Raw genomic sequence first — 16293 nt, 5'->3', positions numbered from 1 at the left:
ACTGCACTGTATGCACTATACCAAAGAGACAACCTAATTTGTTTTAACTTTGTTTAATTGGTTGCTATTGCTTTGTGAGCATTGTCATACTGGACATTATTAAGTTGTGAGTTTATTTATAGTTTGTACGTTTTTCCTTTGCTTTTTATTTTTTTTTAAATTTCGTTTAGTTCCTATTGATAAAGGCTTGCAGCCGACTTTTATTGTTATTTTTGAAAAAAAAGCATTTGTTATTTTCCTCTGTCTTACTTGTAATATTATACCTTTTTCTATATTTTTAATGCATTTATTTTTAATGGAAAGGTCTAAGTGATTATTTACAAAATAGTAGAGATTGTGGATTCCCCTAGTAAAGTTCAGTGGGGGACGAGGAAGGAACCTTGAACATGAAAAAAAAACTGACCACTATAAACAGGAAAAAAAAATGTTGAACTTAATTTAAACCCTATTACATACTGTTCATGTACACCCAAGAACATAACCCTTTATATAACCTATATACATAGCTGTATGTAACTTATATACAAACATATGTAGCTGTAACTCTTTAAAAAACAAAAAAAAACAGCCATAAAAAGTAAATCAAGTCCTGTTTTACTCAACTCAACCCAAGGCTTAAGAATAAGTTTGAACTAGCGCTGATTAGAAGCTCAAAATTTCTTTCTCGCTTCGTTCGCAGTTTCTAAATTATATGACCCATCTGACTAACCCCAAACCTTTGTCCAATTAAAAAAAAAACATCAGGAATGGGTCTATTGCCGAATCATGGCCCGATAAAATGTTATTTTGGTTTTATTGCAAACTATGACCTTTTCAATTAGTGCTCGGGTAGTCGGGTATGGATTTGCCAAGGGGCAAGTTAAAACTCCGGTTTTATACCCGGCTCCCGTGCTCTTGCAGGTTGACTTCTAAAGTTACGTAACAGCATTTTGTTTGCGTCATTCCACGTAAAATCAACCGAGTAATGACACCCAGCGTTGCTGACTCTGAAACAAAACCTAGTAGGTTTTTTTTCTATCTTGGATATAACGAACCATAAGAATATCTTTGTTTGCTTTCTGTTTTTGGTTTTGGCTTTACAGCCATTCATAATATTGATGATTTTGACTCCTTTGGTATAAAGGACAACATTGTTTCTGTTTTGAAAATAATGTTTATCTTTTGTATTTACAAATTAATTTAAATTGAACTGTCGATTGTTTGAAACACCTGTATGAAGAATTAAAAAAAAAATATTTTGAATCTCCAGATACTTCTAAATTATTAAAAAAAGATGCTTATCCAAAAATGTCCTTTTCATACTAGTGGTATTATATCGAAAAACATAGTTAAAAATATTGTTTTTTTAGATAAAAGTGTCCACTAGGGTCTATTCTAGACTATTATAAAAGTCATATGAAGTAATTTTTTGTCCTCCTCCATCAAAGAGCGTAGAGACCACTTTTCAAATAAAGTTCATGATTTTTGTCATAGCTTAAACTTCCTGGGCGCATTACTGAGAGTGAAAAACCCCAAGGGTAACACGTTTCGACGATTTTTAGACATAGGAGGTAAGGGAGTCATTAAAACCCTTTCACTTCCATTGTTAGAGCTTGGCTATTTTGCCAGAACCCATTTGCAGTTGCGCTTTTTACTTGTGTCAGAATGGGGGTTCAATTGAATGGGGATTGAGTTGCGCGGGGGTTGATTTGCGTGAGGGTTCGGTTGCACGAGGTTCAGTTAAATGAGGGTTCAGTTATTCGGGGGTTGAGTTGCATGAGCGTTCAGTTGAATGGTCAGCTGGGAATCCATCTCACCAAATGCAATTACAGTTTGATTTTTTTTTTAATTTAATTTTTAATTTGTTTAATCTTAACTTGCTTAAAATCCTTGATTTGAAAAAAAATACTAATGCTACTGGCCAGATATAATTACAGTTCGACTTGTCTAAAGTTTAATTTGTTTAATCTTAACTTGCTTGAGTCTTGGACTAACTAATGTAACTAACTGGCAAACTGGCCAGATGTAGTTACAGTTTGATTAATTTAGAGTTTATTTTAAATTGTGTAATCTTAACTTGTTAAAAGTCCTGGACTAAAAGATGTAGCGCTAACTGAACAAACTGGCCTTGTGTAAATACAGTTGGATTTGTTTAAAGTCTTTTATTTTAATTTGGTTGTTTAATCTTAACTTGTTGAAAGTCATGGACTAAATAATACAACTCTAACTGGCCAAACTGTTTAGATCAAATTGCAGTTCGATTTGTTTACAGTTTAGTTTTTATTTTGTTTAATTTTAAGTTTTTTAAAGTCTTGACCTAAAATATGCAGCCCTAACTGGTCGAAATGGCCAATATGCAACTGACTAAAACTATAATTAGTGGTTCTTGATCCATTCAGCTTATTGTCATTGACCCTACAGTTTTTCAGACTTGCGAACGTTATTTGATTTTTTTTATTTATTTTTTTACCCGTGCGAATGCTGTGTCGTTTACTAGGCTATAATCTCCTCGAGGGGCGTCACTCCTCAAGTGGGAATAGAGGGCGTCCGCCGTTGGGGTGAGAGGATGTCATAAAGAAACATTTAAGGGAAATGGAAGCTTCCTGTGAGGGTGTAAAGAGAGAGGCTTTGAATAGAGTGGGGTGGAGATTGAGTGTGCGTAGCTGTGTTGGCCTCAGGTAACTTGGTGCTGTGGTGAGTTGTTAGTAGTAGTAGTAGTAGTAGTAGTAGTTTTTATTAAGAGGCAATCTTTTGAAGCCACCAAACTATTTTTCAGCGTCATTCCTCCACCTATAACAAAAATCTTGTTGCGTTCATAACGTTTGGACTGTATCTACCTATCGTATTCAAACGTCCTTTTTTGCAGGTTGTTTCACAAGCTGGTCAAGTATGGTTTCCTGACTCGGCATTCAAAACGGCACAGGCGATACAAGATTTCAATAACGAAGAACTGCCGCTTATTATTTTCGCCAATTGGAGGGGCTTTTCCGGCGGAATGAAAGGTATAAATTTCAGCCCATGCACATATTTTATACAACCTGACATATAGATGCACATAGTTCACACATACAAATTGTATAATATACTTTGTATATTTATACAAATATATCTACTGAGAAATATACTTTTTTTGCATTTCACAAACTCAAGAAGCTATTGATTCTCCTGGGTAACCTGGATTGGAAACGGTATAACATTAATTAACAGTAATTACTGTTAAAAAAAAATTAACAGTAAATAAACAGCACTTATATTATAATTTAATTACCATGTATTATAATAACTTATATTATAATAAATATATAACTAATATCATTACACGTAATTATAATTAATAAGCAATTGAATATAATTATAAGTAACTAGAATTATATTAGAGTTGCCATTAATCACTACCATTAATTGGTGGTGAATTGAGCTCGTCAGGAAGGATGCAAACTTTGTTTGCTGACCACATGCCACTGGATATGGGGCTTAAACCCCTAGACTAATCGCTCCGAATAGGACCACCCCAACCTCATGCGTGCGGGTGGAGCCCACCCCAGGGTTTCTTAATCAGAACCCAGGCCTAGGGACGGTTGGGCTTGCGACCCTCCTCCTGAAAATTTGCAATGAAAAGAAATGAAACTCAAGCCTCGGATTTTATTGGTTTTAATTTATTATGACCTCGGCACGCCCCTGGAAATCCTTTGAGCCTTGCTTACCAAGGTGGGTTGAGAATAGCCACCTGGAATGTTTTAACCATGAATAAACTGGGATTCAAAGACCTTCTAGGGTTAGAGATGTTAAGATGTGGAATTGACATACTTGGAATAACAGAAACACATTTGACAGGAACGGAGGATGAAGAAATCACCAGTACAGGTCACAGGATGATTTGGTCAGGACAAACCTCCAGTAGAAGCAGCTGCTTCTAAATAAGAAGGAAAAGAAATGCCTCATTTCCCACAACCCAATATTGGATAGACTACTCACTGCTCGCTTCAACCACACGCATGGGAAGATGTCGGTTATTGTGTGCTACACACCAACGAATGTCTCTCCAGAGGTCGAAAAAGACTATTTCTACTCAGCTCTGACATTTGCTCTATCCCGGATTTCCCTCACGGTGTTTTGGCTCCGGTGGGCGACTTCAATGCAACTGTATCAAACCCCAGTGGAGCTTTTAAGTCTGTATTTGGACCGGTTACCCCTGACTCTTGAACGCAAATGGGATCCGACTCCTCTAGCTGTGCGCTATGCACGAACTGGTCATTGCCAACACCCTGTTTCACAGGAAAGACATCTATAAGCCAACATGGTATAGCAACGATGGGCGAACGCGGAAGATGATTGACTATATCATAGTCAACCGAAGATGTCGCTCATCACTTACGAATTGTAGAACATATCGTGACCCTGAGATAGGGAATACAGACCATCGATTAGTTGCTGCGAACTTCTGCCTGCGTCTTAAAGCCCAGCCTTGAGAACGGCGCCAGCCAAAATTAGACCCCCAGAAACTAAAAATTGAGGCATTCCACCAAAAGTGCTCAGTTGAAATTCAGAACAGGTTTGAATGCCTGGATACACTTGTTGACCCGGACACGTCCTGGCAGACTTATAAAAAATCGGTGTACTAGAGGTTGCCACTAATACCGTCGGTCGTATGATGTATTCAAAGAAGCCCTGGCTATCGCAAGAAGCACTGCAAATCATTGAACAGCGCCGGAAAGCACAGTTAGCCCTCGGGAGACGGCTATCCTACAGACGGCTAAACGGAATTAGAAACAATATTATTCACCGTGATAAACAACAATTTGTTAATAAAAAAGCTGAAGAGCTAGAAGATGCGTCACGAAAAGGTGACGTCATGTCGCCTTTCCAGCTTGTCAGAGATCTTAGCGAAAGGAAACCACCAAAGATAGGCGCAGTTCAAACCATCTAAGGTGAAATACTAGAAGATAAAAACGTGCAACTTAATCGATTGAGGGAGCACTTAACAGAGCTACTAAACGTCAAAAGAATCCTGGTTGACCCTAACATAACTGCATCCATTCAGCAAACAACATATGAAAATCTACCAGAGCCTGATCCTCCTTCGGTAGAAGAGATACAAAATGCCCTGCGGAGAATGAAGAACAACAAGGCGCCAGGAACCTGCGGGATCACCGTCAAGCTGTTAAAGTTTGGAGGACCGGCAATGCTACTTTGGCTGCACATCCTGTATTCCCTCGTCTGGTTAACCAAATTGATACCTGAAGAATGGAAGGAAGGGATAATCCTTTCTCTTTGGAAGCGCAAAGGTAGCCGTAGCAATTGCTCAAATTACAGAGAAATCATCGCCCTGTCAGTGCTTGGCAAACTATTCACCATGACTTTGCTTGATAAGAGTATCCAGTTCATTCGTAAGTACCGCCGGATTCAGCAAGCAAGTTTCATGCCCAACAGATCCACGACCGAGCAGATATACACTATCCGACAGGTTATCGAGAAAGCCCGCGAGTTCCAGCGTACAGCATATATTGCATTTATTGACTTTAAAGCAGCTTTCGACTCGATCGACCGTGAGTCCCTTTGGCTGATACTAAAACGAATGGGGCTCCCTGATAAATATTGCCCCGATTGCTGTCTCAAACACCCGATTGCTGACACTAACGGATCAGACCCCCTACTCTCGTCAGCTCGCCATAAGAACTCTACGATGGTTTGGCCACTTAATTCGCATGCCAGAAGAAGCACCCGCGAGCATGCTTTCCAATTTTGATCCCCCCCAAGATGGCTGGATGCGTCCCCGTGGAAGACCCCGGTTCAGATGGAGGGACAGCCTTACCCAGTGCATCTCCGTGATCGGTACTGATCTCCAAGGAGCAATCACGCTTGCGCAGGACCGTTCGGAATGGAGGCAAAGACTCTCATTTCTCTCTACGCTAGACCACCAGCAGGAGCCTTAAGTCAAAGTCAAATTAATCATAAGTAACTAACAGTAGTTTTAAGTCTTCCTATCCTTATTGAATTACTAGTAAAGGAACGTGTTTTTGGTTGGTTGTTAGTTGCATGGGCAAAAATACTTCTTTTCTGCAATCTTTAGTATTATTTTTACAAAACCTTGATTTCCTAAAAAAATGGAAAGGGAACGTCAAAAATTTTTTGAAAATCATAGCAGAAAGAAAAACGAAGAATAACAGAAGGTTTTTTTAAGGCCAGTGAAAATACTGAATGAAACGAAAGGAATATTTCGAAAAGATAACTGCCTCTCGTCTTCAACACCGTCACTGATCAAGTATTGTGTGAGTAGTATCGTTTTTTTCTAATCGTAGATTTTGGGTGAGTGGCTCGATTATGGAATTAGAATTTTTGGCTTTAAAATTTTTAATTCTGCTATTTTTTATTTTATCTTTTTTTTTTATTATTCATTTCGTTCAGACACTGTGAACGTGTTTTCTTATGACTTTTTCTTATAGCATTGAAGAATTGAGGCGGTTGTCCATTCGAAATGTCGGTTTTGTTGCATCCAATATTTTCGTTGGCCTTATAAAACCCCAGCTTATCTTTCCTTGTGTTTTTGTGATAACAGGCTAACCTGATTTACGAAATTAGCTTAGCATAGATGCAGGGTCGTCGTTTTGGGGTGACAAGGGGGGGGGGGAAGTTGCCCCCCCCAATAATGTGAAGAAAACAATTATTATACACCCCGTGCCCTTTGACTATTTGGATATGGACCCCTCTTCCCCCCCCCAATTAAAATGCTGGAGATTCGCCCCTGCATAGATGGGATATCCCTATTCTTTATTTACTCATGAATCACTTGCTGCACTAACGAGTTGTATCATTCATGCTAACAAATATGATTGCTCTACTCACGAGTAAATATTCATTAAAACAGAAAATAGTAATCAGAATGCTCGATTTCAAAGCTGAAAATAATTTAAGCAGAGACAAGTATACTTATGCTATTACTAGCACTTGTATTTTGCTAACGAAGATGTGAAATGAAAATCTTAGTTTTTAGTCATGGAGAATAAATACTTGACAACAATAATGACAACGGTCTTGATAATAAATAGAGAAAAATAAATAGCAATATCTTTTATTATGGTCGGGCAATAATTGAATAAATAAAGTTCATAAAATTTTATCGCTATTGTTCTGTTAAACAAACAAATTCTGAAAATTTCACCATTATTGTTTTCCTTCAATAAAATTCCTGACTAATGATTTTCCTATCTTTATTATGAAGTGCTTATTATCTTTCTGAACTGTTTAATCAATTTTTTTGCAGAATATTCCATGACGTCGTTTTGCTCTGTCAATATTAAAGGTTTATCTTATATTTTAATAGTTCAACGACAAATTAAAAAAAAATTCTACAAGCTTTTCGTGGGAACAGGTATTTTCTTCGACGATTTAAATGAGAGAAAAATATATAAAAATTTGCACTGTTTTGCTGAACTTTTTGACTTCAGTGGCATGTAATATTAAAAACTATTTTTTTATCAGTTGATATTTATCAGCTGACTTCGATGTTGCCAGTTTATTCAAAGCTATGTTAATAGCCAGTATCATTAATACTCCATGGCCAGTATTGACAACTCTGGCCAGTATCTTCTATCTTTATTAAGCAAATAACTCCTGCAAATTCAACAATGGATGAAGATCAAGAGAGGAAAATCTTTAACGAACCGACAATGAACTGTAAAAGGAATCCCTCATTTTAAAATTAATTTTTTTAAAGTATAGATGCGCCCTTTCTTTTTGGCCAAAACCATACCTTCTTTGCGTCTTGGATGGTCATGTCAAAAATATAAAGGCTGGACAGAAATAGTGTTTTATTCCAGGGTTTTAAGTTTCTACGATAAGCAGTCTTTGTACTAAAAATTTTTGGGAAAAATATTAAAAATTTCGTAAAGTATCAAGAACACCAAAATAGAAAATATTTTTTTGTTCCCTTTTTTCTTTGGATGTTTCAAAATTGTAAAGTTTTTAGTGAAATACCATATAAATGTCAGTGTTGCCACGTTGAACCGTGAAAAAAGAGAACCAATTACCTAAATTTGACAACGCTATTCGTTCGTAAAAACTCGAATCAGAACGATTTGTTGATTCCTGAAGACAACTACACCTTCAAGGGGAAGCTGTACCTTCCTTAGCTGTTTGATATGTTTCTTATGTGTATATGCTTGATATGTTTATATCTTATGTTTATATGTAGATATGTTTGGAAAGCTGCACCTTCTTAAGTTGTTTGATATGTTTTTAGCTTTTTTTCGCTGATTTCTCACCAGCTTTTTGTCGAATATGTTGCCCGCTACTACAAAAAACGCATAGCTACATTTTTTTCATTAACAATTGAAATCCTACTCTCCTTATATTTAAATATATATATGGGTCTGCAAATTTACGCTAAGCCAATTCAAGCAATAAGATTTCATTATCACAGCCCTTGGTACAATAACGGTACTTAAACGATAGGTACTCTGTAAATATCCATTTTATCAATTCAAAAAATTAGATTTCATTTTCACTGTCCTTAGCGCTTCAAGTCAGTTAAAATCTGTGTAGCAGTATTCACCAAGCCAAGATTACAGTTCTTTAGTTTTGTTGAATCAAACTAAGTTAAGTAAGTCAGGATATGTTTAAAATGAGCAATAAACTAGAAAAATTCCTAGGTCAGAAGGTGGTGTAAAATACACCAGTATTGATTCTAGACTGAAAATTGCGACATCTGTTCAGCCCTTAAGTGTCTTTTCTTTTTTCTGAATTAATATAATGTTGTGACAGCTAATTTCTTGCTAGTACAGTATTAAACTTATTTTATATAATATTAAATAATATTAGTTTGATATTGTTGTTTGATTTTTTTATTCGCCATCTGTTTTCCCGCTTTTTTTCGTCTTTTTTAAGAAAGAAAGGGATTATTCATAAATAATAAATGCAAAAGAAACTGAAGCAAAGCCGGTTTGGGTTAATAATTACCCCACTAGGCCCAAATATAAATCAACTTATGATAGGTGGGGATACTCAACCACAAAAAAAATTATTAAAAACCGTTCGGTACCTCCCATCATCAATCCATTAAACCAATCAACCACAAATCAACCGAGAATCGCGATGATCAACCACAAAAAAAAATATTAAAAACCGTTTTTGATATTTCGTGAGCTGATTTAACTTTTGGTATACTAACAATCCAAGAGTGTCCTGTAAAGTCTGTTTTATTCTGTATTTTGCGATTGAACCTTGAAAATTGCTCCTACGAAATCGACCCGACATTAGTCATTGGACCCCGAAGTCTTTAGTATTTTTGGTGTTTTTAGTTTTTAATGTTTTGAACTCTGATATTCCGATGTTTATCTGTTTTAGTTTTTGGGTATTTGCTAGTTCTATATAAATACAAGTACTTTCTTCTTCTTGGATCCATTTCAAGACAGTCAACTATTTGTTATTCCATAATTATTTTCTTGTTTCCCCCATTTGTGAAATTTTTCTGATGATTTGTGCTTACCACTTTTCAGCATGGTCACCCCTTTATCAATCGAAACCTTTTCGTCTGAGACCTTTGAGGAGTTTTTACGTCTCATACGCCACCTGAAAAAAAACTCAAAATAAATTTAACCTTTCCTAATAAAGGTGCTTTATGCGTATGGTAAAGGAAATTGAACCGTATTAAAATCGTGCAACTATATATTTTGCACCAATTTCTCTCGCTTTTTCCAGCGTCACGTTAGTAGTGTCTATACAAAACCACAGAATTCTATCTTTTTAGGTGAAACTGCCTTATGTGCAAAAAAAGACGCCCCTTCACTCCTCTGCCCCTTTTTGTGCCCGATATGCGGCCAGGAATATAAACATTCTTACTTTTTCCCACTTTTTTATTGAATTCGGTATTTTTTTTAGAATTTCGATGAATTCTCGGTTAATTTCTCTTTTTTAATTTATTTTTTTAATTCACATGATTCTTATTTTTGTCTTTGTAGATATGTACGATCAGGTTGTCAAATTTGGTGCGTATATAGTTGATAATCTTCGAGATTACAAACAACCCATATTTGTTTACATACCCCCTTTTGGCGAATTACGAGGAGGTGCTTGGGTTGTCATTGATGCAACTATTAATGAAGATTATATGGAAATGTATGCTGATCCAGAATCAAGGTAAAGTGTATTGTTATTGTTCCTTAAGTGTCCTCAAGTTTTATCCTTAAAATATGCTTAAGTTGTTTTAGTTGTAAGTAGGCTTAAAGCTATCCTTAAAAATGCTTAAGTATCCTTAAGCATCCATAGGTTGATAACCTTCGAGAATACAAATGGTCCATATTTGTTTACATACCCCCTTTGGTTAATTACGGGGACGTGCTTGGGTTGTAATTGATGCAACTATCAATGAAGATGATACGGAAAGGTTTCCTGATTTATAGTATATCATTATTCTTTCCTAAGTCCTTAAGTATCTTAAAGTTTATCCTTAAAGTATACTTAAGATATATTATGTTTGACTATACCTAAAGTTATCCTTAAATATGCTTAAGTATACTTAAGTATACGCAGGTTAAGAACCTTCGAGAACACAAATAGTCCACATTTGTTTACATACCCCCCTTTGGTTAATTACGGGGACGTGCTTGGGTTGTAATTGCCGCAACTATAAATGAAGATGATACGGAAAGGTGTCCTGATCTATACTCTAGGCAAAGTATATCATTATTTTTTCCTAAGTCCTTAAATATCTTAAAGTTTATCCTTAAAGTACACTTAAGATATATTATGTTTAACTGTACATAAAGTTATCCTTAAATATGCTTAAGTATACTTAAGTTTACGCAGGTTAATAACCTTCGAGAATACAAACAGCCCATATTTGTTTACATACCCCCCTTTGGTGAATTACGGTGAGGAGCTTGGGTGGTAATTGATACAACTATAAATGAAGATGATACGGAAAGGTTTCCTGATCTATAGTATATCATTATTCTTTCCTAAGTCCTTAAGTATCTTAAAGTTTATCCTTAAAGTATACTTAAGCTATCTTATGTTTAACTATACCTAAAGCTATCCTTAAGTATGCTTAAGTATACGCAGGTTAACAACCTTCGAGAATACAAACAGCCCATATTTGTTTACATACCCCCCTTAGGTGAATTACGGGGAGGTGCTTGGGTTGTAATTGATACAACTATGAATGAAGAAGATACGGAAATGTTAGTGGATCCGGAGTCGAGGCAAAGTCTATCGTTATTCTTCCTTAAGTTCTTAAATATCTTAAAGTTTATCCTTAAAGTATACTTAAGCTATCTTATGTTTAACTATACATAAAGCTATCCTTAAATATGCTTAAGTATACTTAAGTTTACGCAGGTTAATAACCTTCGAGAATACAAACAGCCCATATTTGTTTACATACCCCCTCCCCCTTTGGTGAATTACGGGGAGGTCCTTGGGTTGTAATTGATGCAACTATATATGAAGATGATACGGAAATGTTTGCTGATTCAGAGTCGAGGCAAAGTACATGGTTATGGTTTCTTAAGTCCTTAAGTATCTTAAAGTTTATCCTTAAAGTATAAATAAGCCATCTTATTTTTAAGTATACAATTAATCTATCCTTAAATATGCTTAAGTATCTTTAAGTATCCGCAGGTTAATAACCTTCGAGAATGCAAACAGCCAATGTTTGTTTACATACCCCCTCTGGCGAATTACGGGGAGGTGATTGGGTTGTAATTGATGCAATTATCAATGAAGGTGACACGGAATTGTGTGGCGGTCCAGAATCGAGACAAAGTATATCGTTATTGTTCCTTAAGTCCTTAAGTATCTTAAAGTTTATCCTTAAAGTATACTTAAGCTATCTAACTTTTAAGTATACCTAAATCTATCCTTAAATATGCTTAAGTATCCTTATGTATCCGCAGGCTAATAACCTTCGAGAATACAACAGTCCATGTTTCTTTACATACCCCCCCCTTGGGGAACTAGGCGGAGGTGCTTGGGTTGTAATTGATGCAACTATCAATAAAGGTGATACGGAAATGTTAGTTGATCCAGAGTCCTTAAGTATCTCAAGGTTATCCTTAAAGTATTCTTAAGCTACATAAGCTATTTAAGTACCCTTAAATAAACTTAAGTTTCCGAAAATTTATAACGTTCTAAATTACAAACAGCCCATATTTGTTTACATATCCTCCTTTGGTGAATTGGACGGAGGTTCTTGGGTTGTCATTGATGCCACTATCGATGAAGATTATATGCTGCTCCAGAGTCAAAATAAATTTTCTGCCGTCAGTATAAGCTGTTTGAAAAACTGTTCACTATTTGATTTTGTAGATGACGTTGGTAATACTTGGGTACGCAAAGAACTGAGTTTAGATGAAGAAGTCAAAGTCTAATGTCAACTGATTTTTAGCACATTTGCCAAAAAAGGAATAACAAGTCATTTTGATTAGCTGTTTCCGTTTCCTTCTTTTTTATTATCTTTTTATAGCGCATATTTTTTCGTGCAAAAAGTGGGAAAGCAAAATTAACAGTGGTCACTAAAATGATCATCAGTACTAAACAGTTACCTACAGTCCATAATAGTCGAAAATTTAGAAACTTGTAAAAACAATCTGTCTAGCGAGAAAACATTTTCTGTTTAAAGATAACTCAGGGACGACGGCTATTATAGAGGTTTATTTAGATAGTAAAAGTTTATTACGAGAATAAATTTCTGAGAATTTTGAAAAAGTTTCTAAAAAAATTTTTTTGAAAGTTTCTAAAAAAAAATTTAGAAACTTTAAAAAAAAATCTGTCTAGCGAGAAAACATTTTCTGTTTAAAGATAACTCAGGTATGACGGCTATTATAGAGGTTTATTTAGATATTAAAAATTTATTACGAGGATAAATTTCTGAGAATTTTGAAAAAGTTTATAAAAAAAATTTTTTAAAGTTTCTAAAAAAAATTTAGAAACTTGTAAAAAAAAATCTGTCTCTGAAAAAACATTTTCTGTTTAAATATAACTCAGGGACGACGGCTATTATAGAGGTTTATTTAGATAGTAAAAGTTTATTACGAGAATAAATTTCTGAGAATTTTGAAAAAGAGCTTAAACTCCACGAAAATGATGGCAGATCGAAATGAAAAGCGCACCACTGGAATTATCATGATCAGAAGCGTAACCGTAGATCAGGGCCGTATCCAGAGAGGTGCTTGGTTCGAACCCCCCCCCTCCAGTAATTTTGTCAGCCTCTTAAAAAAGTAACAAAAATACATGTAAACAAATTTCTGTTGTGTTTTATAAAGTTTTTCATGTAGCCTCCCCCCTCCCCCGAACAAAGACCCTGAATACGGCCCTGCCAGGGGCTATGAACCGCCCATCCTGAAAAATAAAAAAATATGGAAAACCGCTTTGTCACATGGTTAGCAGCGATATGTCTCCTTTTTTGCGAATTTAGCTTAGAAAAGGTAATTGGAAAAAGGACTAGAATATTGATATGGTCTATAAAGTTTGGTTGATCTGAAGCCAAGCGCGGATAAATACTCTTCTTTCCATACTATTTTTTTTCAGGCCTCAATAGTCCATTTGAATTCAATACAGTTTAACACTTTCACACGGATTGCCACACTGCGTATTAATCCACTTTTCTTGTCCATCATTAACTAGGATGTTATTGTTGCCATATTGTTTTTGGATATTGTTGTTTTTTTCGCGAATTTGGCTAAGAAAAGTTGCTTGGAAAAAGGACTAGAATATTGATATACTCCTCTTCCCATACTATTTTTTTTTAGGCCTTAATAGTCCATTTGAATTCAATCCAGTTTAGCAATTTCACACGGATTGCCCCACTGCGTATTAGTCCACTTTTCTTGTCCATCATTAACTAGGATATTATTGTTGCAATATTGTTTTTGGATTTTATTGGTTTTTTTTTCGCAAATTTGGCTTAGAAAAGGTTATTGGAAAAAGGACTAGAATATTGATATGGCCTTTAAAGTTTGGCTAATCTAAGGCCACTCGCGGATAAATACTCTTCTTCTCATACTATTTATGTCAGGCCCTTATAGTCCATTTGAATTCAGTCCAGTTTAACACTTTCACACGGATTGCCACACTGCGTATTATCTACTTTTCTTGTCCATCATTAACTAGGACATTATTGTTGCAATAAGGTTTAAATAATGTTAGTAAAAATTGATTTTTGATAAAAACAAAACTTAACAAATTTCCAAAGGGTGTTTTTTGTCAGATAACCTATATTTCTAGTAACGCCAGTAAGGATAGGGAATAAATCTGAATTTTTTTTAATCAGGAACTAAATAGTTGATTCTATAATAAATTTTTACGTGGAAAATCTCGATGCGTTTTGCAAAAAGGGCATAAATCCACTTTTTCTAGTTTTACAGAAGAGCGAAATGAAAATAAAACACACATTGACAAAATCTTGCTCACAAATCAGAATTTAAGAAACTTTAAGGACTGATTCCTAGTTGACTTTTCCATTGGAATCCGCTGGAAATGTCAAAATTGCTGAATTATTCGTTACTTAGAATACGACTTTTTGGAACAATTTGTAACTCAGTCAGAATTAGAAATAAGCCCATTTTGAAATGACTACTCGATAAATCTCTTTGAGTTCTTTCAACCCATATCCTTAACTCATTTTTGCAAAAAAAGCGGACTTGGGCCCTTTTTGCAAAACGCCACGGATTAGAAGTGTAATTAACATTTTTCCTTTCCCTTGAATGTTTTTTCAATGCGTTTTAAAAGTTCAATTTTTTATTTGGGTATCTTGGCTTTTGTTTCAAAAACAAATTATAACAGTTTAAAAGTTATCTATTATGTTTTGTACGCTGAGCTTAGAAGATTTTTTTTTTATCACCCGTAGCTTTTGCATGATAATTTGTAATTTATTTTAGTTCAAAACATTTAAAATTTATCAGCAAAACTGCAAAATCATTATTAAAAACTCCGAGTACAATTAAAATAATTAATAATTGACAATTTTTGTAGGCTGAGCTTAGAAGATTTAATATTATTTCTTGTAACCCTTTTGCATGATAATTTGAAACTAATTTTAGTCCAAAAAACTTAAAATTCAACAATAAAATTGCAAAGTCATTCCAAAAAAGTATGAGTAATGTAAAAATAGTTAAAAACTAATGTTAAAAAATAATTAATATTATTAGTGCAAAAACTATGGATTATTAAAAATTTCGATTACATATTCAAAATCAAAATAAGACGTTGATTCGATGCATCAAGTGACATCTGTGTTTCTCAGAATAGCCATCTTTCCTTCTTCTTTTTTTTTACTTAACAATGCATCGCTTGTCTTGGCACTTACACAGTTATAAGCGTCATGAGCAGTTACCCCACGCAGAGAATTCTCTTGGGTCCACATTGCTTCATATAATAAATAAGTAAATGTTATTGCGCTAAAAGACCTAGGGCCATGGCAATTCAATCAAGGTTTAGTAAGCTTATTCTTATTTTCGGTTTAGGTATTGGCAACCCTGGCAAAAGTCTGAATTTGACATCTTGTTTGTTTACCACCCTGAAATTCTTCGGACAGGGTTGCCATGTTATCTGGTAGTCATTTCTAAAAAATTGTAATCACTATTCGTTCCTTGTTTTAGGGGTGGAGTGCTAGAGCCTGAAGGCACAGTTGAAGTAAAGTTCAAGCTTAAAGACTTATTTAAAACGATGGCTCGTCTTGATCCAACTGTGAGGAGGGTCCAATTATGTCTTCTGACAGGGTTGCCATATTATCTGATAGTCATTTTAAAAGATTTTAATCACTATTCGGTCCATGTTTTAGGGGTGGAGTTCTAGAGCCTGAAGGCACAGTTGAAGTGAAGTTTAAGCTTAAAGACTTATTTAAAACGATGGCTCGTCTTGATCCAACTGTGAGGAAGATACGTGAGCAGCTGGCTAAGACCAATTTAACTCCTCAAGAAAAGTCTGAGCTTGAGAGGAAACTAAATGATAGAGAGAAATTGCTTGCTCCTATGTATAGACAAGTGGCAACTCAATTTGCTGATAGTCATGATACTCCTGTAAGGATGCAGGAAAAAGGAGTCATCCAGGTGATTTTTTGTTTCATTTATTTAAGACACTTCTAAACTTTGCTTTACTCTTAAAGAATATCAAATAGCCTTAACGTGACGTGTTACCTTAAAAATCATTTTGCCTTTTGCTTTAGCTTTTCCCCCTCAAATGAATGTGTCGCTTGCTCCATGTTTGTGCTTTTGCTAGCTGCTCAGAATCATTTGTTATCTTATATAATCTTGCATGCGTCATAGATACCAAAAATCTGCTGATCTCCTGCGAAGGTGCAGGAAAAAGGAGTTATCCAGG

The 16293-nt window shown here is 35.2% G+C and overlaps 1 protein-coding gene across 2 annotated transcripts in view; it reads left to right on the top strand.

Moving 5' to 3' along the window:
- ACC (acetyl-CoA carboxylase) overlaps positions 1–16293 on the top strand; it is a 290230-nt gene that overhangs the window by 262317 nt on the left and 11620 nt on the right. For both annotated transcript variants that reach the window (XM_089105579.1, XM_089105578.1), the window contains exons 35-37: positions 2846–2981; positions 9936–10113; positions 15755–16022. In XM_089105579.1, the coding sequence (XP_088961705.1) occupies positions 2846–2981; positions 9936–10113; positions 15755–16022 (582 nt within the window). The remainder of the gene's footprint in view (positions 1–2845; positions 2982–9935; positions 10114–15754; positions 16023–16293) is intronic.

Source organism: Artemia sp. Qi Xiang Cuo, chromosome 19 (genome assembly GCF_049724085.1).
Source record: "Artemia sp. Qi Xiang Cuo chromosome 19, ASM4972408v1, whole genome shotgun sequence".
NCBI lineage: Eukaryota > Metazoa > Arthropoda > Branchiopoda > Anostraca > Artemiidae > Artemia > Artemia sp. Qi Xiang Cuo.
Note: the sequence above shows the minus strand (reverse complement) of the source record. Positions and strands in the feature narration are given on the sequence as shown.